The 22,821-nt window shown below is 37.8% G+C and overlaps 1 protein-coding gene across 1 annotated transcript in view; it reads left to right on the top strand.

Annotated features, from left to right (window-relative positions):
- The window catches only part of PDE11A (phosphodiesterase 11A), a 256,941-nt gene that overhangs the window by 66,339 nt on the left and 167,781 nt on the right, over nucleotides 1-22,821 (top strand). Inside the window, exons 3-4 of the mRNA XM_084893080.1 lie at nucleotides 14,335-14,424; nucleotides 22,365-22,505. Coding sequence (XP_084749206.1) covers nucleotides 14,335-14,424; nucleotides 22,365-22,505 — 231 coding nt within the window. The remainder of the gene's footprint in view (nucleotides 1-14,334; nucleotides 14,425-22,364; nucleotides 22,506-22,821) is intronic.

Here is a 22,821-nt window from a genome sequence, read left to right as displayed (position 1 = left end):
CAGTATATAATTAAATGGCCTCTTTAAATTTAACTGAAGGATTGAATATCTTCGTTTTACTAATGTCTATCTACAAACTATGACTAGGGGATATTGACATATTTGTGATCATTTATTCAGTGAATGAATTTTTAATACCTACCATGTACCAGGGATTGGGCAAAACACTGGGGAATGTAAAATACATAAGATATTATCTCCTTTGGGAACTTATAATTTATTAGAGGAAATAGACATAAGCACATAAAAAGTTAGAAGGCTAACATGCGAATCAACCAAACAGTGGAACAACTGGTTACTATGAGATGCACTGACCACCATGGGGCAGAAGCTCAACGCAGCGCTGCCCCCTGGTTGTCAATGTGCTCCCACAGGGGGAGCACTGCTCATCCAGAAGCCCTGAGCTGGGCTCACAGCTGGCGAGGGCAGTGATGGTGGCGGGAGCCTCTCCTGCCTCTGAGGATGAAGGATGTCTGACTGCCGGCTTGACTAAAAATCTGAAAGATCATGTAGCTCCATGGGCTCTGTGTTACTTTCTGGTTCAGAAAGGCTGGTTTCAGCTCATAACTGGTTCAAGTAGAATTCTCTTCCAGGCAAAACTGCTTTAAAAATCACATTGTACTACATAATGGAATTTCATTTCTTCCTGAGCAACATCACCCAGGGGCAGTTCTTTTGTTTTGTTGTTTTCAAAATGAAAAAAAAAAATTTACTTCCATTGCATTAGTAACGTTTGGTTCCATGAAAAGAAACACAATAGAGAAACACAATTGAGTTTTGAGACCATTGAAAATAAACAATTCAGTTTGCCATCTTCTATATCGATTTTTGCTGAGAGAAATGGCATATGTTATATGCAATATTGGGTTTTCAAGAAAGGTGGAACTATTTGTATGTCTATGTCCTTAGGTACTATGAAAAGCCGGTACGTTCATGATCTACTTTGCTATTTCAAATACGAAGCAGCAGCTTGATAAAAATGTGGACTCTCAGGCCCACGCCAGACCTCAATCAGAATCTTCAAATCAGATCCCCAGGCAGTAGTCATGTACCTGAATTGAGAAGCATCATCCTGGCTCTACTGCTTCATGCCTCCAGGCTCTACTGCTTCATTCACTGCCCTTCCTCCTTTTCCTTCTTCCCAGCCCCTGACCACCAACCCATGGCGAAGCCATTAAATCGGTTGTTGTTAAGCTGGGCTCTTAGGGAGTTGTATGTGCTGGTTTGTGAACCCACTGAAATTCAACAGAAAATTATGTGTGCATCTGCTCACTCCGCTTTCATTAAATTCTTACCAAAAAAGGTTAGCCGTTCCAAACTAAGAGCATAAATACCATGTTCTGCCTTGAAAGATGGGAAGACAGAATAGGATAACTTTTATAATTCTATAATTAAACCTTTTCTATTGTTTCAATAAAAAGAATCAGACTGACAAGATAGCTGATCACAGAGATGAGGAGCTTTCTAGTTCCTCAAAACTGAGTTATGCTCCATTGGTTCCAGCAGGTTAGGTTAGTAGAAAATTGCCAGTTTAGTTCCCATAGGTCCTGCATGCTCTGGGATAATTAAAGAAGATGTGCTTCTCCATAACACGAGATTTGTACAAAGTCACTCTTATCTTTTTTTATTTTTGAGGCCCTAGCACAGTACTCCTCAACTCTGTCTGCCTATTGGAACCATCCAGTACCAGACCGATTGTATTAGTCTCAGACCTCCTGGGGTAAGGATCAGGCTTACTGGGTTTTGTTTTGTTTTTTGGGTTGTTTGAACTTTCCTTGGGTGATTTTAATGTTTTAGCCAAGGTTACAAACTGTTTGTACACAGCAATGTGTTCGATAAATTCCAGGATGGCTTTCTTGGGGAATGATGTGTCTGTCATTATCTAAGGAACTTGATTCTGTTTCTTTTGGACAATGAAGTCCCTTTGTCTATTGGAAAGTCATTGTGTACATGCCCTGCTGTATTGTCTTCCTTCATCATGTCAAACAGAGGCAGATGTACAAAAAAACTTGTTCGGATGTGGAACTGATTCTAAGAACTATTGAATTTTCCAGTTTCTTTTCTGCTGCTCAAATGACCAGTCTGTCTCAGTAAAGCTCTCTGACTTTTATATTATGAGTGACTTTTTAACACTTGATATGCTGTTGAAATGATGGAAATGAGTAATTGTGCTAAAATGAAATAATTTAATTGTAAGACTTGTTTTTCCCCTCATTTACACACATTTGGCTAATACTGTAGCTATACAGTGAACAGCTTCTGACATTCTGCGAGCCTCAGAACACCTACCTGTAGGACTCAGGGTTTCAGTGAGAACAAGGAGAGAGCACACAGAAGAAAGCAATTTGCAGTTACTTTGAGTGCGCCTTTAATCAAATAAAGGAAGCAAAATCCTGTGAGAAAGTTCCCATTTACAAAGCTTTCCCCTAAGACACATTCACAGGCTGAAGTGGAATTACATATTCACATTTTTCCATTTTGTACTTCAATGGTTTCTAGCATGATTAGGTTTTGCAGCCAGTCCTCTGAAAAATAAACTCAGTTTGCTGTGTATTTTCCTTCTCTGAAGGAGATTTCTGGCCATCTGAGCACTCACCTTCTCACTCTTTTGGGAATTTCCATGTGAATCGGTAGGATTTATGCTCATCTCTGTCCACCTCTGGAATAGATAAGCCAAGAGTTCATTTAATCACATTCCTCCCCTTCTCCCCAAGATTATGAGAATTCATGCCTGAGATTGATAAATTAGCTTTAGCATCATTTTGGAGAATGGGAAATGGAAAATGGAATTATAGAACAATTTAAATCTGAAGATTTTTTCGAAGTAACATTTTGTACTCAGCATTAATGAAAAAATTGGAACTGATTATTTTCTGACTATGAATGCTTCTGTTTTCTCAGCATGGAGAAAATAAATATTCAGAAGGATCTAATACAACTTATATGATATTAACTTGTCTTAACCTCTTTCCAGCTAAGGGATTTCTTAGTTGTCTTCTTGTAAATATATACACAAAGTGACTTTCTGCTTGAAGTGGAAAATGCATGTAAATTGTATTTGTGCTTTTAATCTTTCCACAGGATTGCTTAATTGTAGGGACTTTCACAGGAGGCTCTGTGCTAAAGTGGCTCTTCTTTTAGATGTGCTTTGGCATCCGAATTTTTTTTTCCTGGTTGAAGCTACAATTTGTGACAGCTCTTAAGATACTAATTGGATGGAAATTAGCCTGAACAGTCCTAGAAACTCAAATTCTCAGAGAATTGAAGCTCCCAGGAATGTCTCAGTGGCATTCACCATATGAAATAATTGGATAAAAGTGTTCCTTAATTGTTAAAACCTGGGAATAAATAAATACATTTCCAATCCAAGGCACTTTTCAAATATTCACCTCTCAATGGTAGAGCACCTGTGATAGGCAGGATCCTCAGAAACCTGTCCTTCGCAGCATGTTTTCACATCGGGAGGCCTGTGAGCAGAATCATGATTAAGGAGTGAGTTACTCAGTGCTCTGTTTAAACTGCATCAGGGGCACCAGGATGCCTTTCTGTCCATGGCCTCAAATCACTGGGGAAGAGTGACAGCTTTTTCTAGGAACTGAATGAAAAACAGATCCAAGTGTCACTAACCCAGTGTGAAACGATGGGCTAGTGACTCTGACATTGTCACGCAGATGCCAAAATACAACCCAACTCAAAATGGACCATGCATAGAAAACACTAGCAGTACATTCTGGGACAGCAAGGGAAAAAATAGTAGAAGAACATTATAATGGCTTCAGATTCACTGATAATTTTTTAAACTTTAACCTGCCTAGTGAACCATGCATGGGTCCTTTTTCTCTCTGTTGACATCTTACACTCCTCAAATGATATCTCATTCATCTTTTTCTATGAAACCCAATTAAAGTAGGTTACTATAAATACATAGATATCTAACATAAGAAACTGAATTGCCCAAAGAGTGCCAGGAGAAAATAAAGCAAAATTATATAAAGATGAGACAAAGTATAACAAGTGATTTTGTGTCCAAGACACCAAACAGAGAAGATTAATAGCTGATTAGGCATTTTGTTCTGACACCTGCTGGAAAGCAGGGGATGTTTGGGGGGGGGGGGGCAGGGGGTGCGCTGTAAGAGATCAACCGAAGGACTTGTATGCATGCATATAAGCATAACCAATAGATACAAGACACTGGGGGGCGGGGACGGGACAGGTAAGGGCATGTACTGGGGTGTAGGGGAGGCTGGGGAGAGGTCAATGGGGGGATAAAAAAGGAGACATATGTACCATTATTTGTAATACTTCAAACATTAAAAAATAAATGAAAATAAAAATTCATAAACATAAAAAAAGAATGATCCATAAAAAAAAAAATAGGGAGGTGGGATTGAGATACTTACTATTCCTTTTGGCCAATGTTAATTATCTTAACTCAAAGCCATGTATTTCTGGTAGGTGTTATGGTCACAGTCAGGACTCAAACACATACCTTCTGGCTCCAAATCTCAAGTTCATTCTCTCAGCATACCCCTGAGCAGCCAGCCCCAGAAAGATCTGCCTTTGTTGCTCTTCCCCCAAGGATTCTAGGATGTGGTCTCAGGCTGGTAGGAATGAATGGAAGAGAGTCAGTTCATGCACTCTGTTGGGTATTGCCTGAGATTTGTTGTGTCATGACTCTGAGCACATACAACCTTGCACTTCCATGGGCTTAAATGCCAATTTGAAATCATCAATCATCACACCAAAAGTAAAAACACTACCTTGAAAACTTTGTACCCAGGTAAGCATAGTAAAATGATGTCATGGCTGAATTATTCTGGTTTTCTGGACCTAAGTAGATCTGTAGCTATTTTAACCCAGTGATTCCTAATAAAGAGACTCCTGACCCCTTGAAGTCTGAGAAGGCAGCAATGGTGGTAAGAGTTGGGGTGTTAATAGATGGTTGGTAAGAGGCAGGATCCATGAATAATTTTTCAAAACTAACAGAGACAATATTCTTTTATATATATATATATATATATATATATATATATATATATATATATAATTGATTTTTTACAGAGAGGAAGGGAAAGAGATAGAGAGCTAGAAACATCGATGAGAGAGAAACATCGACCAGTTGCCTCTTGCACACCCCCTATCGGGGATATGCCCGCAACCAAGGTACATGCCCTTGACCGGAATCAAACCCGGGACCTTTCAGTCCACAGACCGACGCTCTACCAGTAAGCCAAACTGGTTTCAGCCAGAGACAATATTCTTATCCAGGACTAATCTACACAGATGAAATAAAACAAGGTTTTTAAAATGTCTTTTAGGGAAATTTTACCAGTGTTCTTATCAGAATGCCTGATTGGAATTTATATATGTCTCTGATTAAAAAATGAGAAACAAATTATTATTCAATAGTAGTAAATTTAGAGAAACATGAGGATTTTAAAAGCAGAGAAAAGGAATAAGAGGTGTTCCTAATGGTGAAAAGTGTGGGGATGACTGAGTATGAGTTCTGAGGGGAGTGAGATTGGCTGGGAAGCTATAGTGCAGGGCTCTTCTTGATGTGAAACATCTATGGCTTTTGCAGTTAAGGTTCAGAGGCCAATTATTACTCCAAGTTACCCACAATCCTCTGTGGATCATTACAAGGTCCCAGTTGTTTCATGGATCCTCTTTGGGATTCAAGTCAAGTGATCAGAGGAACCAACATTTTTGTCTAATTCAGGGCTCCAAAAATGACCCTGGACTTTGTATTTGTTGATGTACATATGGCTGCTTCTTTATATTGATAAATACTTGTGAGATGAGATTTCCTTTCAATTCTTCTCTCCATATCATTTTCAGGAAAAGGAACTATTGGGCCGCAGAACTTGGTAGTTATTCAGTATTCTACTTTTAACTCTGATTGCTTTTACCTGAGCTTCCTCAGATAGATACTGGGACTCATACCAAGACTATATTTTTGTCTCTCCTTATCTGGTTTTAGTTCATTGACTACTTACCCAGGCATTGGATATGGCTGTTGATTTCCTGCAAGGTAGACATTGCTAATACACACTTTGCTGTCTGCTTGAATGCAAATTCAGGCTTTCCACTCTACAACCATGTATGGGCTGTTAGCTGCATGCACTGAGAAACTTATTTAAAGAATAAATGTACCTTTAAGTACATCTCAAATTTATCAGAAAAATGTAGCTTCAGAAACACTAGTCATTTTGTGACTAGCAGCACAAATATATAATAATATTATAATATAGCTGTTAAATTGCACTTAGTTAATGAACCAATTTAGACCTCAAAGAATAAGCTTCAAACTGAGAAAAGAGAAATCTAAAGTATTAACTGCCAAATTACAAATACAAATGGTGGTTGGTTGACAAAATGAAAAGCCCACCTTTATTCTCTCACACTTGTAAATGGTAATTCATTCCTATTTCTTGTCATGTAGTGTATTTTATTCGTTATAATTATACTATCAGCACGGTGCATGAATTTGTGCATGGATAAGATCCAGCCAGCCCGCCTGGATTGGGCTGGGCCATTTGGGGGGGAGGAGCTGTAGTCTGTCGGCCGACTGGCCTGAACCCCTGGTCAAGGGGACAATTTGCATATTAGCCTTTTAGTATATAGGATTTATCCTGGAACTTCATTCTATTAAGTTAATAACTTGTACAAAAGTTGGAATATTGTTTAACTAGCAGTTACCTATTTATATATCTTATTGCTGTCTTTAAATTTCCACATAGAAACAGACCGGAAGAAAAATAACACTCTACCCTGTAATTTCTGTGCTGGGAGTTTGATGTCAGATTGTGGGGTGGAAAGCTTTATAAAATTGTAAATAGAATGTATTCTACCTTAAAGTTAGCTCTCCTTCTCACCCCCACATCCATCCCCACACAACCTCCTAAAGTCATATAATTGTGACGGTGTAAAATAAATCCAAGAAAGTGTCAAGTATACAGATGTTAAAAGAAAGAGAATGCAAATCACAGAAGCCACTTCATAGGAACTGGGAACTGAAACAAGTCTTGTTCTTGTACAGAGGAAGCTTCCAATGCATCCTAGCAACTTTCAGATACTGGTGCAGTCTTTAAGATAAGGTTAGCCCTGGCCTGTTTGCCTCAGTGGATAGAGCATTGGCCTGCCGACTGACGGGTCCTAGGTCCCATTCCTGTCAAGGGTACATGCCTGGGTTTCGAGCTCAATTTACAGTAGGGGGCGTGCAGGAGGCAGCCGATCAATGATTCTCTCTCATCGTTGATGTTTCTATCTCTCCCTTTCTCTTCCTCTCTGAAATCAATAAAAATATATTTAAAAAATAAGATGAGATTATTTAAAGTATGTCATTTTCATTTCTCAAGGTTAGTGCAGTTACTAAGTGTTCATTTACTTTTTATTTTACTGACCTCTCAGTGTTGCTGAATATTTTGCCCAGTTAATCAAGACTCTTAGCGAGCTAAAGAATGGTCTCTCTAAATGTGGTCCCCAAACCAGAGAGGGTGTTTGTTTGGTTTCTATTATCTTCATTAACCTTGTAAATTGATATAGATCCAGAGAAAATTGTTGCTGCTCCCCTATTCCTCCTCAAAGCAAGAAAAGTTGGTATAATCTAAAAGTTGCTCCTTTGTCCACTCCATCCCACCTCTGTCCCCTCAGCTTCCTGGTTGCTGTGTGTGCATGAGAAGACTGGCACTATGTAAAGGATAGTGTTCTTGGTAAAGGATAGTGCCTAAAAGAAAGCTTAACAGCAGATAGAACTTGAAGTTACAGATTATACCATAAAGTCACATATATTCAAGAAATATTTCCTGAGAAAATTTTGTGTCAGTTATTGTGTCCTGTTTCAGAGGGGCAGGAAAATGAACAAAATATTGACTCTGGCATCAAGGAGTTCATTCTCTGTCCCTGACATTGGATCTTATTAATTCCTTGAACTGACAGACATGTCTAACTCTCTTTCATGGTCAATGGATAAAGAGTAGAGCAGTCATGAAATTAATCTTACTTGGTAGAGTTAGTCTGCCAGAGATACCAGTAAGGAATATGTTTGTCTTTTAAGACCAAAAAAATAGTATTATTATTTGTAGTTCAGGCAGAACTCTACTTGATAGCATTTCTGTAGTGTGAGTTTTAGTTATGTTCTGATTTGAACATTAGAATGTTTTTATTTTTCAAATTCCAAACATTCCAGTTTTTAGTATAATAAAATTTATAGATTAATATTAAGGGACAATTGATTTCTTTTTATTGTTGAATCCTTTTATTTAAAAATATGGCCTGTTTCTCCATTTAAAAATCTTTTTTATGTTCCTTATAGATTATTAAAAATTTCATGGCAAATCGATAGTGGGTTTATTATTGTTGAAAGCTATGGTGAGAAAAAACAAAAAACGTATTATCTTACGACATAGTTCCTGAAATGGATTCTTTCAAGGTTTCCCTTTCAAGGTTTCCCCGGTTGAGTGTCTGAATAAAGAGGGTGGGAATTTAGAATTGCCTCTGGATATGAGAGGGTTATTTTTCTAAAATCTCAGGGGACAGGACCAAACAGAAATAAAGTTATCTGCTCGCAAACTGGTTTTGCTTCTCTGTTGACTAATGAGTTTGCCGACCAATGGGATAGGAGATTAATCACAAGGAACAACAGCCTGTAATTAGTGTAATTGAGAGTCTAGGTCAGCGGTCGGCAAACTCATTAGTCAACAGAAAGGCAAACCACGGCTCGAGAGCCACAGTTTACTGACCACTGGACTAATCCATGCATGACTTAAGCGCTCAGCCAAATATAACCTCTAAAAAGTCACAGGGGGTAGGTACTGATGCTTTAATACTACTTGTTACTTGCAAGGCTATTTCCTCAGCCTTTCTATCTTTGAGTAAGCTTGGCTTCCTGGGGATATTTTAGCCAATACTAGCTTCAAAGAGAAAGGTGAGAATAATGGAAGGATGTTCATTCCAATTCCTCTGGGGACTCTGCTTTAATACCCAGAGGCAGAAGCAGAAACACTTAGCTATCCCCCTGTCCTAAGAAGGGAAGTGGAAGGTGGTTGAGCTTTTCCTTCTCCTTTGTCTTCTTGTTCTCCCTCAACTGTTGTAAAGGAACTCTCCCCATTCTCTTAGAGTGTTAATTCTTAGAGTGACAATTTTTAAAACTATGTCATTGTATTTTCTATTGCATTCCAATGTGTTGTTTTTTAAAACAAATTTGGTACTTTATGCCTGAGTGTATTTTTGGGAGACTGTTTTCTTCAAAAGGGCACAGCACAATTAGAAACAGCCATGTTTTAGCCGAGAGCATATACTTTGGTGTGAGCTGACAAGATTCTTGTAAAATACTGATTTTTAAAATAGAACCTGACCTATTGTTTTTACTGACTTTGCATAGACACAAAATTGCAATGAACCAAACTCTACTCTAGAAGCAGAAATTCCTCTGGAGTCTGAAAAACTTCCAACTAATTTTTAAAACTGTTTTTAAGTCTATTTCTAAAAGATGTGGGAGATGTTTTATATGTGAAGATAAGTTTACTCTACTTGAATATTTTTTTTAGCATTTGTTTTACAACTATCTTAAAACATCACCAGTGGGACCCAAATCAGTGAAGCTTTGCCTAATAGTTAACGCCTGAGGGCAGAAGAGACACAAAGCCACATCTCAGGAACTGCACAGAGGAAGATGTTGCATGATGGCGGAAAGCCTCCTCTAACCCATTAATTTGGCTGACAGTGATGTGGCTCTTCAAGCTGCTTTGCCTTCAGGAGTGGGTCCATAAAGGGGGTGGCCCCAGGCCCCTCACTGAGAATCTCTAGTGTAGAAACCCAGTGTTCTTTAATGATATATAATTGGACCAGACCAGATCATGGGGTTTTAACAGCCTTCTCTGTGGTGTATAAGTTTACAAAGGCTTGGTACCTACTGTCTTTCTTAGGACATTGATGGAAAGTCCCAGTGCTCACAGTTTATGCTTATTAGTGATACTTTTCATGAGTTTCCAGGGCTAAAGTGACTTTTTCATACTGTTTAATGGTTTTCAGTTTAACTCCCTTTCTGAGTGGGATGTTGTAAAGATTAATTAGCCAATGTCCATAAAGTGCTTTCAAGCTGAAAAGTGCTGCACAAGGGTGTACAGACTCATTAGCTTCTTAGTCATTCTGGTGTTTTTTTTTTTGTTTTTTTTTTTTTACCTTTTGGCATTCAGAAACTAGGTAGTGAATGCCAAAGTAGTTTTTTTTTTTTTTTTTTTTTTTTGTTTTGTTTTGTTTTGTTTTGTTTTTTTGTGGAGGATAGGGACTTCAGAAAGAGCAGAATATAACAATAGATCTTTTTTTTTTTTTTTTTTTTAAGATATCTGTTGCACTGAGACTGAAAAAAGAGGATATTAAACTATTGGTTTTTATTATCTTTTATTTCCCTACTACTTCAGCTTCTTCTTACTTCCTGCTTTCAAAATGTATTTGCCTGCTTACTCTGTACATTAACTTAGAAATTCTATTGATTATATTGTCATATGGATACTCATAATGGAGTTTAGTCTCGCCCAAAGTGCTGAATTATTATGCCAATGAATGAATGACACAGTGTAGATCATTCCCCTTGTAAATAAATTCCCATATCAGTTTGCAATATGTCATGAAAGATGAAGGTATGATATTGTCTCTATCTATAGTGTTCTTTACGTGTGTGTGTGTGTGTGTGTGTGTGTGTGTGTGAGAGAGAGAGAGAGAGAGAGAGAGATTCATTAAGCTTTTGATTGAAAATGGAAAAGTACAGTTACCCACCATAGACTTAAAGAGGTTCTAAAAGAAACCAAAAATAATGATGTATAATCTACAAAGAATTATATTGACAGCATCATCAATTGCACATGATAGGGGAATAATATCTTCTGAGAGAAAATAACTGTCAACCTAAGATTGTATACCCAGCTAAATTACCTTTTAAGATGATCATAAAATAAAGATATTTTTAAACAAAACAAAAACAAATCATTTACCACCAATGCTAAAGGATATTTTAAAGTATTGTATTTTAAAGGTAAGAAAATAATCCCAGAATGGGAGGGAAAAGATGCTGAAAGGAATGAAAAGGGAAAGTTTGGTAAATCTGTGGTTAAATATAAGTATACTTCAACTAATAATAGCAATAATAATGTCCAATTTTCAGTAACAAAAAAAGACAGAACAAACAGAAGTAACATGTATACCAGGAGAGTAGTGTCAAGAGTTAAAGTATTCCAAGGTCCTTATTTTATTTGCAAGGAATCTAAAGGTGTTAAATTTAGATTTTGTTAAGTTTATACATAACTTTCCTAGTTTTATCACTAAAATAAAGGAAAATGTAATATAGTAGAAGAGAGAATCAATGAAATAAAAAAAATCAACAACTGGCTTAGTGAACAAAGGAGTAAAAAAATTTACCATGAATTTTCATAATTGTTCCTGGGGCTCTTACCAATTACAAGTATTAAGTAACTATGTTGTGGAGTTTATATATAAACTTATAAGACTAGTGAAAACAAACAAATAGTCTTAATGATATGTGAACAGGTGCCTTGGCTTGAGATAAAATCTTCAGTAACATTATATGGAGATTACCCAGGGCCTGTGTTATGGGAGAGGAACCTCAAATGTAGAGAAGCCAAATCTTTTATTATGGACAGTTAGCCTGTCTAAACTCTGCTCCAGAGAGTGATATTATCTTAATTATATTGCATAGTAGTTCTGCTCTTGCTCTGGAAAAAGACATTATCTTTTCCCCAAGGCTGTTGACTATACAAACACCTTGAAAGACAGAGCCAATACCTTTGTTTCTAAGATGTGCAGAAATGTAAGAGACCCAGGAGGATTTATCTTCAAATAACTTTGGATAAGTTCATAATGCCTCAATTTTGTCTTCTGGAAAATGGAACAAATAATATAGCCTACATAATTGTGATGATCAAATGACGTAGTACATATGAAATGCTTAACATCATATCCAAAGACTTTATAAATATCAATGACTATTAGAACTGATTATCTTGAATAAGATATGAGCATGTTCATTGAATTATTTGTTTTCTCTAGCAAATAGAATATTGCAGTTCGTCGATGTTTCTAATCATTAGAATCTCCAAATATTAAAACAAAAAGGACCAGAAAGATTATCCAGTTAAACCAGGAATTTGACAGATAAAGAAGTAAGTTCAGAGAGGTTGAGTGATTTGTTGACTTTCTCACAGAACAGCCAAATAAAGGACAATGGTCATCTGATTTAAAAGTCAGATTCTTTTTAATTATACACAATGCTTGTAGCTAAATAAATAAATAAATAAATAAATAAATAAATGGTATTACAAATGAATTAAAGCAAGCCTGTGATATATTAGAAAGTGTTTCACATGTCTATTAGATCATTGCCTTCTTTCTATGTACTTGACTTATAAAATCCACCTTAAATTTAGCCCCTGAAGGCAAATAAATACAGAAAGGAAGAAAGGATGGAAAGTTAAAATAACCCATGTTTCCACTTCCATCATTGTCAGTCTCTCTACTACAGAGAGAGAAAAAAACCAGAAAACTGCAAGAAAATGCTGTCTGAATGTGTAGGTGATGTTGAAAACAGTCTCATTCTGGCCAAGGCAGGGGAATTCTGTCAGAGTATCTGGCAGCTTTATGTTGAGAGCTTAGTAATGGTTTATTGACAAACTTCTTAAGTCATGAGTAGTAAGGAAGGGAAGGAGAGGGTGACAGAAATAACATTTAGTTCTCAAAGGTAACATGTTGTAGAAAGGAACATCAGTTGTAAAATTAGATGAGCCTGAGTTTCGGTGTGAGTTTGAGCCAAGTTACTGAGTTTCCCAATCTGTAAAATGCTTCTCCGTGGGGAAATGATGTGCAATTCAAATGAAGAAATGAAGTGAGAGTATCTGGCATTAAGACAGTCCTCATTGAATATTGGTTTACTTTGAAGGAATTTATCCTGAAAAATATCTGCAACAATGAAACCATTTATTTTATACCTCTACTTAATACCAATCCTACTATTTTTCTCTCTTCTTTAAGACTGGGGTCACAGTATTATCTTCTACATCATTTGGAAATACTTTTGGGGACCCAAGGTCAGAGTTGAATATGCCCAAGTAGCCAAAGCAAGGTTTTGACTGAATTTCTCTTCATCATCTTTCACTCCAAATAATTATGTTCTCGGTGTCCCGGGGGTGTCTCAGACATGCATATGTGTGTGTCCATGGGCAGATCTGCTCCTGCTGTTCTCATTCTTCCCCACAACTGTGAACACTGCTCTGTATATTTTTGCAGGGCATGTGGTGGTGGTGGTGGGGTGGTGGTGGTGGTGGTGGTGTGTGTGTGTGTGTGTGTGTGTGTGTGTGTGTGTGTGTGAGAGAGAGAGAGAGAGAGAGAGAGAGAGAGAGAGAGAGAGAGAGAAAGGAGAGAATATAATATAAAACATGCCCTTATCCCTCTGCTTTAGAGAAGTCCCAAAGATATAACACTTGTCACAATATCCTACTTTATGAAGAGTTAAGGGAGATAATGCTTTAGGTTTTTACTTGGGGCATTCTCTTTTCCTCTGGAATTAAAGATTGTGGAACTGAATTTGCATGTGAATACCAGGCAGTACTGAAAATCTTTAGACAGACACCTTGTGATGAGAAAGATTTGTTAGGATCAGGTCCATCATACCTGTGTCTTCCTGTAGAAGGAGTGCTCTCTTAAAGAATTCCCAGACTTTTTTTTTTCCAAACAGACTTCTGTAGGACTTCTGTAGGACCATCCCACCAATTTGCATTCATGTCCAGTTATGTCTGCAGAGTAGTGCACACAGTTTGGTCTCTTTTGCATGAGGCTAGTAGGTTCTCTGGCCCCTAAGTTCTTACTGGTCCAATCCTAACAGGAATATTTGTGTCTGGACTTGACAGAGCTCTAGGATCAAGCTGAGATTCCCTGCTACAGATACATAGGCACAAAGAATGGACTAATATTCTGCCTACCTTTAAATTTGAGTGTGAGCCTTAAATTCTAGATATATCGGAGTTTATTCATTTCTCATTCAAAGAAGGAAGATAAAGATGACTTAAACACAGTTCTTGTCTCATAGCCATCATATAATGTGTAGCTTCCCTTAAGGTCTTCTTAGATGTGACTGTCCTTACTTATAGCTCGATTGAGACCATCTTATAGTTAATTCTGAAAAATATGCCTTCTGAAGTTACCAGTATCAATAATGCCATACTCAATCTGTATGGTGGAAAAGAAAGTATTACAATTAGGTATATGCAGGAAATGCGGAATCTGGTTCAGTGATGTTTCAATGCTCTTAACTCTCTTTGCCCCCAGGTTATGCAGATGTATCTTCCATTCTGTGGAATCGCCATATCTAATGCTCAGGTATTTGCTGCCTCCAGGAAAGAATATGAAAGAAGCAGGGTGAGTAGAAAGAAAATTTGGTTCACAACTCTCAAAGCTATCTGTTTTCAAGAATCTGTGAGTCATTAATCTCAGATGACATTTGAACTTTCTAGGAATCTTTTTTATTTCTATAATCCTACAAGTCTATGGTTGAAGACTCCTTTAAGCAATGGGCTCAAACAGAAGTGGATACAAATTCTCTGTTGTTTTTTTATGCAAGAAATAGTACCAGATTATTTTTAGAAGGAAATTAATTTTACATCTATACTATCATACAGTATAGTCTTGCTTACTTATAGGTCTGAAACAATAACGCAATTTAGTAACATTTTTACAATTTAATTTCTTTAAGAAACAAGGAATATTATAAATAATTTCACCCCACTTCACAGATTTTGTTTTTGAATTGAAAGGCTTTCTGGCAGACCATCACAAGATAACTGGACAATATGCAAACACTATTATATATATATATATCTCAAAGCCCAGGGACTGGAACAGCAGAACGACCAGAACAACTGGAACTACTGGTGGCTATGATGTGCACTATAGCAGCCAATCAGCCTGATCTGGGCCCCGATCGGCCCCCAATGAAATATCGTGGCAACCATATTTTGGTAAAAACTGCTGTTTGAATTTTAACCCTTCTAGTTTGGCTCCTGAACCTGATTAAACATGGTGGGGGGGGGGGGGGGGGGGAAAGGAAAAAAAAGCTATTTACCTTAGCTTTCAGGTGGAGACCTGGAAGCTAAGGCAATTTTTCCTTGCCTGGGACCAGGACCACAGGAGATTAATTCCCACTAACTCAGTAACCTTCAGAGATAGAAACTGTAGATAACCTCTGAGCTCTGCTTCTGTGTTATCAGCTATCACAAGATAGGGCCACATTCCAATGTCCAGCAGGATGTGACTAGCAACGACCCTTCGGACTGACCCCAGTCTTTAGAATGTAGTCTTTAGGATTTAGAATTTAGAACAAAGGAAAATTCCTGTGGTTTGAACCTTTAAAAGGGAATGCCTACCCCTGAACGGTACAGTTGTGTGGAGTCCACCTGCGTGTGGTGCTCTCGCGTCTGTCCTGGCCAGATATTTCAATAAATCCTTGCCTGCTTTTTTTAATCAATCATCAGCTTCTGGTGGTCTTATTCTGAACCCAGGGTTCGACCCCACAACACCCAATACCCCAATTGGGGGCGGGCTTGCAGCCAACCACCATGGCCCCTCCAGTGATAGGCCCCCATTGAGTGGGCTGACCAGATCCCACCCATGCACAAATTTTTGCATGGGCCTCTAGTAGTATTATAAAGAAACACACACAGAGGGATTGATCTCATATACCTTCTTTACCACTTATAGAGTTTAATAGGTAAGAAAAGACAGATGCTCAAAAATAAACTATCAAACATGGGTTACATTATATTAGGCTCATTATATTTTTAAATATAGTGAAATTACTGTCACAACTTGAAAATATATTTAACAAGAAGATGTTCCCAAAGGTTGGAAACCCTCAATTAATTGGTAGTCAAATTGATTGAAAGTTCCATTTGCTAATCATTATGATTGATGAATATTCCATAGTACACAAATAAACACATTTCACTATTACAGTAATATTCTTCAGCATAACATACCACACCTTTTCTCTGATTTGGATCCTTATTTCATCATTAGCCTCATGTCTTACCATTCCCTTCTTTTCATGTGGCACCCCAACAATATAGTCCCCGTTTTCCAGAAAACTATCTATTTGCTTCACTTTCTCATATCTTTACCCATATTTCTTCCTCTACACTCAGTGCCTTAATATCCACCTTTTGACTCCCACTACCATTTGCCTTGAATTTCCTTCAGTATCCAGCTCAGACTTCTAGTTAATCTTCCTTTCTTTGTTTGTTTTTCCTAGTGTTTACTGCCATTGGTCTATTATGGATTCTTACCATACTGTACATTATTAATTGATGACCCTCCTCTCCAACTACATTTTGAACTCCTTAAGGGATGCTTCATGTATTATTAATCTCTACATCCTCATGTACAGCACAGCTTATTTACTCATTCAACAAATATTTATTATGTGGTACTCTTCAGACACTATCTGCTCAAAGTCCCTGCCCTCAGAGAACTTGCCTTTCTAGTGGGAACAATAGACAATAGAAAAGCTATAAAGATAAATGAAGTGAGATAAAGGGATAGAGACTGGTCCCTGAAGGACAATTTGAGAGGATGTTTGTTCCAGAGAGTGATTAAGAAGGTCTGTATAAGAAGATAATATTTAAGCGGGGACCTGAATGAAATGAAAGAGCAAAGCCACACAAAGATCTGGGAAAAGCATTTCAGGCAGTAGAAATATTAAATTCAAAGGCCCTGGGGCAGGAGAATTCTTAGTCTGTGTGTCTAGAGACAGAAAGGAAAAACCTCAAATAGCCAAAGCAATTCTGAAAAAGAACAAAACTGGGGGTATCACACTTCCTGATTTCAAACTATACTATGAGGCCATAGTAATCAAAACAGTATGGTATGGCATCAAAAACAGATAGCAAGACCAGTGGAATAGAATCCAGAGCCTAGGAATAAATCCTTGTCTATATAGTCAATATGTATTTGACAAAAAGCCAAGATTACTTACTGGTGAAAAGATTTTTCAGAATAAAAGATGTTGATTGAAAACTGGATATTCACATGAAAAAGAATGAAATTGGAGCCCTATCTTATCACAAAAGTTAACTTAAAATAGATTAAAGATATAAATGTAAGACCTGAAATTTTTTAAATCCTAGAAGAAAATGAGGGGAAAACTCCAGCGATTTTTTTTTTTAATTTGACACAAAAGCACAAGCAACAAAAGCAAGAATAAACAAATGAAGCTACATCAAGCTAAAAAGCTTCTGCACAGCAAAAGAAACAATAAAAACAATGAAAACACAACCTATGGAATGGGAGAAAATATTTGCAAACCATTTATATCAGATAAGAGGTTAATATTAAAAAATATAAAATCCAATAGCAAAACCCCAAAATAATCCAATTACAAATGGGCAGAGAACCTGAACATTTCCCCCCCCGGAGAAGACATACAAATGGTCAACAGGTACATGACACAATGCTCATCATCACTAATTACCAGGGACATGCAAATCAAAACCAAAATGAGGTATCACCTCACACCTATTAAAATGACTTTAAAAAAGAAGACAGGAAATAGCAAGTGTTGATGAGGATGTGGAAAAAATGGAATTCTTGTACACCATGGAAAACAGTATGGAGGTTTTTCACAAAGTTAAAAAATTGAACTTCCATGTAATCTGCTAGGTATGTATCCAAAGGATATGATATCACTACCTTGAAGAGATATCTGCATGTTCATTGCAGCACTACTCAAAATAGCCCATCTATAGAAACAAATGAAGTGTTCAGTGGTGAATGAGTGCATAAAGAAATTATGGTGTATACTAGCATATGCACAATAGAATATCATTCAGCCATAAAAAAGAGGAATTCCTGCTGTTTGTGATAACATGGATGGACCTTGAAGGCACTGTGCTAAGTGAAATAAGTCAGAGAAAGGCAAATACTGTATGATCTCACCTACATGTTGGATCAAGGAGAAGCAGAACACAAAGAATCAGAGAGTAGAAAGGTGGTTGCCAGGGTTGGGGTGTGAAGCAAATGGAGAGACTCTTGTCAAAGTGTACAAACTTTCCATTATAAGATGAATAAATTCTGGGGCCCTAATATTCAGCATGGTAACTATACTTATATACTTGAAAGTTGCTAAAAGAGTAAATGTTCTCGCCACACACAAAAAATTTAATTATGTGACGCTATGCATAATGTTAACTAACCTTATTGTAGTAAGCATTTTGAAATATAGTATACATGTATCATATCGTCATGTGGTATACCTTAAACTTATAGAAAGTAATATGTTAATTATATCTCAATAAAACTGAAAAAAAAATACTGTAGCTAGGACTCGGTCAATGAGAAGTGAGAGATTCCCCCCAAAATTAATGATGAAATATACAATGCTTAATGACATGGGAAATGACTGAAAATTGACTGGTTTGTACAGCTCTCAAGCAAACAGTTGAGTAATCAGCATATAGATAGTATTTAAAACTAGGCCATCAGGAAGGTTAATCTGGGGGAGAATTTATGGATAAGAGAAGGGAAGAGCCCTGGCTGGTTTGACTCAGTGGATAGAGTGTTGGCCTGTGGACTGAAGGATCCTGGTTTGGATTCTGGTCAAGGTCACGTACCTTGGTTGCAGGCTCTTCCTAGGACTGGGCCCCAGTCAGGGTGCGTGCGGGAGGCTACCAACCGATGTGTTTATCTCACATTGATAGTTCTCTCTGACTTTCCCTCTCTCTTCCACTCTCTCTAAAAATCAATGGGAAAATACCTTTGGGTGAAGATTAAAGAAAAAGGAGAAAGGAAGAGATCCAAGGGTGAGGCCAGGAGCAAAAGAAAGCCACCAGAAGAAGGAGGGGGAAATGCCTATGAAGTCAGGAAGCAGGGAGTGTTCAACTGTGTGAAAGGTTCCCAGTGTCTATTGAATAGCATGTCATCCAGGTTTTCTTCTCTTTCTCTTATTCTGGAGGTAGACTGCATTGTTATTTGAAAAACTTTTATTACTTGTTAGTACAGCAGCAATTTTTAATTAGAAACAATAAAGTTGCTATAATGTGATTTGTCAGTGCAAGACTCAAGGCAGAATGAGTTTTTCCTCTGAAATAAATGTTCTTGTGTATGGGTCCCAGAGGGCCTATCTATGCAGTCAAAACAAATTGAAAAGTTAAATAATTGTTCCGTTAATATGATCCATCTGTAGAAATAGTCTGGATGATTAAAGAAATAATGTTTCCTCCTTAATAACAGGGAATTTCTGTTGGTAATTATTCAGACAATTGCCTCATCTTTAATGTTGTATTGGAATATGAAATTATCGCACATTGACCTCTATGGTAATTTCCTGTCCAAATGCCAGATCGTCAAGATGCATTTAAAACTTTTTTTCACCTCCTGCTCTATCTCTTTGCTTTGGGATCATAGAGCAATCTTCAGCCATTTCCATAAGCTCTCTTTAGAGAAACCACTACCTAGGATATTTGGTCCTCTTTTAGATACTCAGTGAACTAGACTCATTTCATGGATCTATTAACTCATTCAAATGCTTTTCTACCTGAATAGACTGAGAGAAGAAATTTTCAAATGGTTTCAGGACAAATCAAATTTATTATGAAAGTTGGAAATCAGCCACGTCCCTAGGATGATGGTCAACACCATCTCCCTGAATAGATTCGAATTTAAAAACCCATGAAATCCTCTTGCGAGAGATCATACTTGAGAGAGCACATCTTATTAAATTCTATTGAATAAACCACCCTCTGGCCAATTCACTGGCTGGGTAATTTTCTGATTGCTCTTGGATAGCAGCATAATATCTTCACCTGTACATAGCCCACTATTCTTAAACCTCTGGAAACATCCATGTAATGAAAAACAACTATTATTTCAGTGCAAAAATTGCAAGCAAATTTAGCTGGATAAAATAACAGGTTATTACAACTTGCTTTTGCAATGAGTAGAAAAACCATTCACTTTTTTTTTAAGCTAACATTTGTTTTTATTAAATGAGTACACAATTTTTAAGTTAGAAATTTTTTGTTTGTTTTCCCTTTTATTCTCCTGTTTTAAACTTTAATGATGTTTTCTTTCCTGATATATATAGTATTTAAATATTTTTCTGGACAAACTGAGATGAAGCAATACTTCTTGTGCAGAAAGATTAATGGGGGTTTTGTATATATTTTTGGAAGACTCTGAAACCTAATTAGCATTCACCACTATAATTCTTTCAGACTTCTGTGAGAGATGTGTATTAGCGAAAATAAGTCTCAAGTTTGACCATGAAGCTATTTCTTCCTGATGGGGGGAAGAGCTGCTTTGTAATTTTCTAAAATAAATGTGCTATGGAGAGAATCAGGTATTTGTTACTTATAAAATGTTGGGTATATACCTAGTTGCACTGCAGAAAAACTACTGTGTGGGGGTGGAGGGGAAGCCTGTAATAGTGACTATATGAGTCATGTAGTCATTAGCCATATGGGATATGTGGGATTATAGGCTGGCACTATTTTCAAGTTGTATTTTGCAGTTCAAGACTCTGTTATAAAACAAAATTATGGAAATATGTCAAAATAGTCATTAACATTTTAAAAATTAGCCACACAAGAATATTTATATTTTACTAGCAGCCCAGTGCACAAAATTCATGCATTGGGTGGGGGGGAGTGTCCCTCAGCCTAACCTCTACTCTCTCCTATCCGGAAGCCCTCAAGGGATATCCTACTGATGGTTTAGGCCCAAGCGGGTGGTAGGAGGTGACCAGGTTGATCAGGGAATGGTGCCACCCCATCACCCTGATGCTGCTGCCACTGCCAGCCACCACAGCCACCAAGGTATTTTCATCAACACAATTCCAGTCCCTTCACCACAAAAAAAAATGACAACTTTCTTTAGGCATTTTCAAGATGTCTCTTAGATAGGATATGAATTTTCTTCCTTCCTCCCTTCCTTCCTTCCTTTCTTTCTTTCCTCACCCGAGGATTTTTTCCATTGAGAGCGTGGAAGAGAGAGGGAAAGACAGAGAATAACATCAATGTGAGAGGGGCACTTCAATTGGTTGCCTCCTGCATGAGCCCTGACCTGGGCTCTGGCCAGGGAGGGCCTGCAATCTAGGTGACCAGAATCAAACCCAGACCCTGTGGTCAGCAAGCCGAGACTCTATCCACTGAGCAAAACTGGCTATGACAGTATTTGACATTTCTTAGCCCCTCCAGCAGAGGACCTTAGTTTTTTCCTCTAGGAATGTTGTGGCAAAACCTTAGATCACCTTCTTGGATTCTTTGTGTTTATATTTTTTAATTTTTTTAATTTTTTTTTTTAAAATAAGTTTTTATTGTTCAAGAGCCAGAAGACACTCCTCCACAGAAGCTAGAAGGCAAGAGAATCCAGAAAATTGAAGATAATGTAAGAAACCTCTGGGACAACTTCAAGTGAACCAACATCAGAATTATGGGGGTCCCAGAAGATGAGAGAGAGCAAGATATCGAAAACATACTGAAAGAAATAGTGACAGAAAACTTCCCCCACCTGGTGAAAGAAGTAGACTTACAAGTCCAGGAAGCGCACAGAACTCCAAACAAAAGGAATCCAAAGAGGACCACACCAAGACAAATCATAATTAAAATTCCAAGAGTGAAAGACAAAGAGAAAATATTAAAAGCAGCAAGAGCAAAGAAGGTAGTTACCTATAAAGGAGCACCTATACAATTGTCAGCTGACTTCTCAACAGAAACCATGCAGGCCAGATGGGAATGGCAAGAAATATTCAAGGTGATGAATAGTAAGAACCTACAGCCAAAGATAATCTATCCAGCAAAGCTATCACTCAGAATCGAAGGTCAGATAAAGAGCTTCACTAATAAAAATAAAAATAAAAAACCTTCTTGGATTCCTATTACCCAAGTTACCAAGAACACTGCGAATGGCGTACAAGGAGCTTAGCCAATGAGCTGTCAGAAAAGGTATTTCCTCTGTAGCTCTTGCGCAGAGGTGGGATTGCCAGCGTGCTGCAGCTGGCAGGCCCTGGGTTCTGTGGGCCTGCTGGCTTGCTCGCCTGGTGCCTGGCAGCCAGGCCCTACTCTCTGTGCCTGCCTCACCATGCCCACTGGGCTGCCAGCCTTGCTGTGATAGGAACCCAGGGTCCATGGGAGCGGGACCCAGAGATGCTCCATGCACTTCCTGGTGACCGGTAAGTGCTCATGACAGCCCTCGGCTATTATTAGTATAGGTTATAGCAAAGGCTAAGTGGAATTTTGTGAAAGAAACAAAATAACAACCTTTTAATCTCTCATGTATCCATCTAAATACATCCCTTTTGTCTTTCCTAGGCTTTGCTAGAGGTGGTTAATGACCTCTTTGAGGAACAGACTGACCTGGAGAAAATTGTCAAGAAAATAATGCATCGGGCCCAAACTCTGCTGAAATGCGAGCGCTGTTCTGTTTTACTCCTGGAGGACATCGAGTCACCAGTAAGCCATCTTTTTTCGGTCATGTAGAATGGGAGATTGCGGGAATGCAATGAAGTTTAGTTTACTTGTTAGTAAGTGTGTGAAATTGGGCCTGAAACCACCCTTCTCATGACTCTTCTGATTGCGCGGTGACTTTTTATACAATTAAAGTCTTTTATATTTTACATGTGTTTTCAGTCTTGTTTTGCTGTCACCTTAGAAACACAGATTGTTACGTTGATAGGGACCTTGGTGACATGTATCTCAGTTTCATGTGTTTACAGATGAGGGAACTAAGGGATTGAATGGTTGGCCCAGTCTCACAGAGCTGAATGGA

This window comes from Pipistrellus hanaki (genome assembly GCF_964339955.1).
Source record: "Pipistrellus hanaki genome assembly, chromosome: 8".
Lineage (NCBI taxonomy): Eukaryota > Metazoa > Chordata > Mammalia > Chiroptera > Vespertilionidae > Pipistrellus > Pipistrellus hanaki.
The sequence above is the reverse complement of the archived record's forward strand: the minus strand, read 5'-3'. Positions and strand labels throughout refer to the sequence as shown.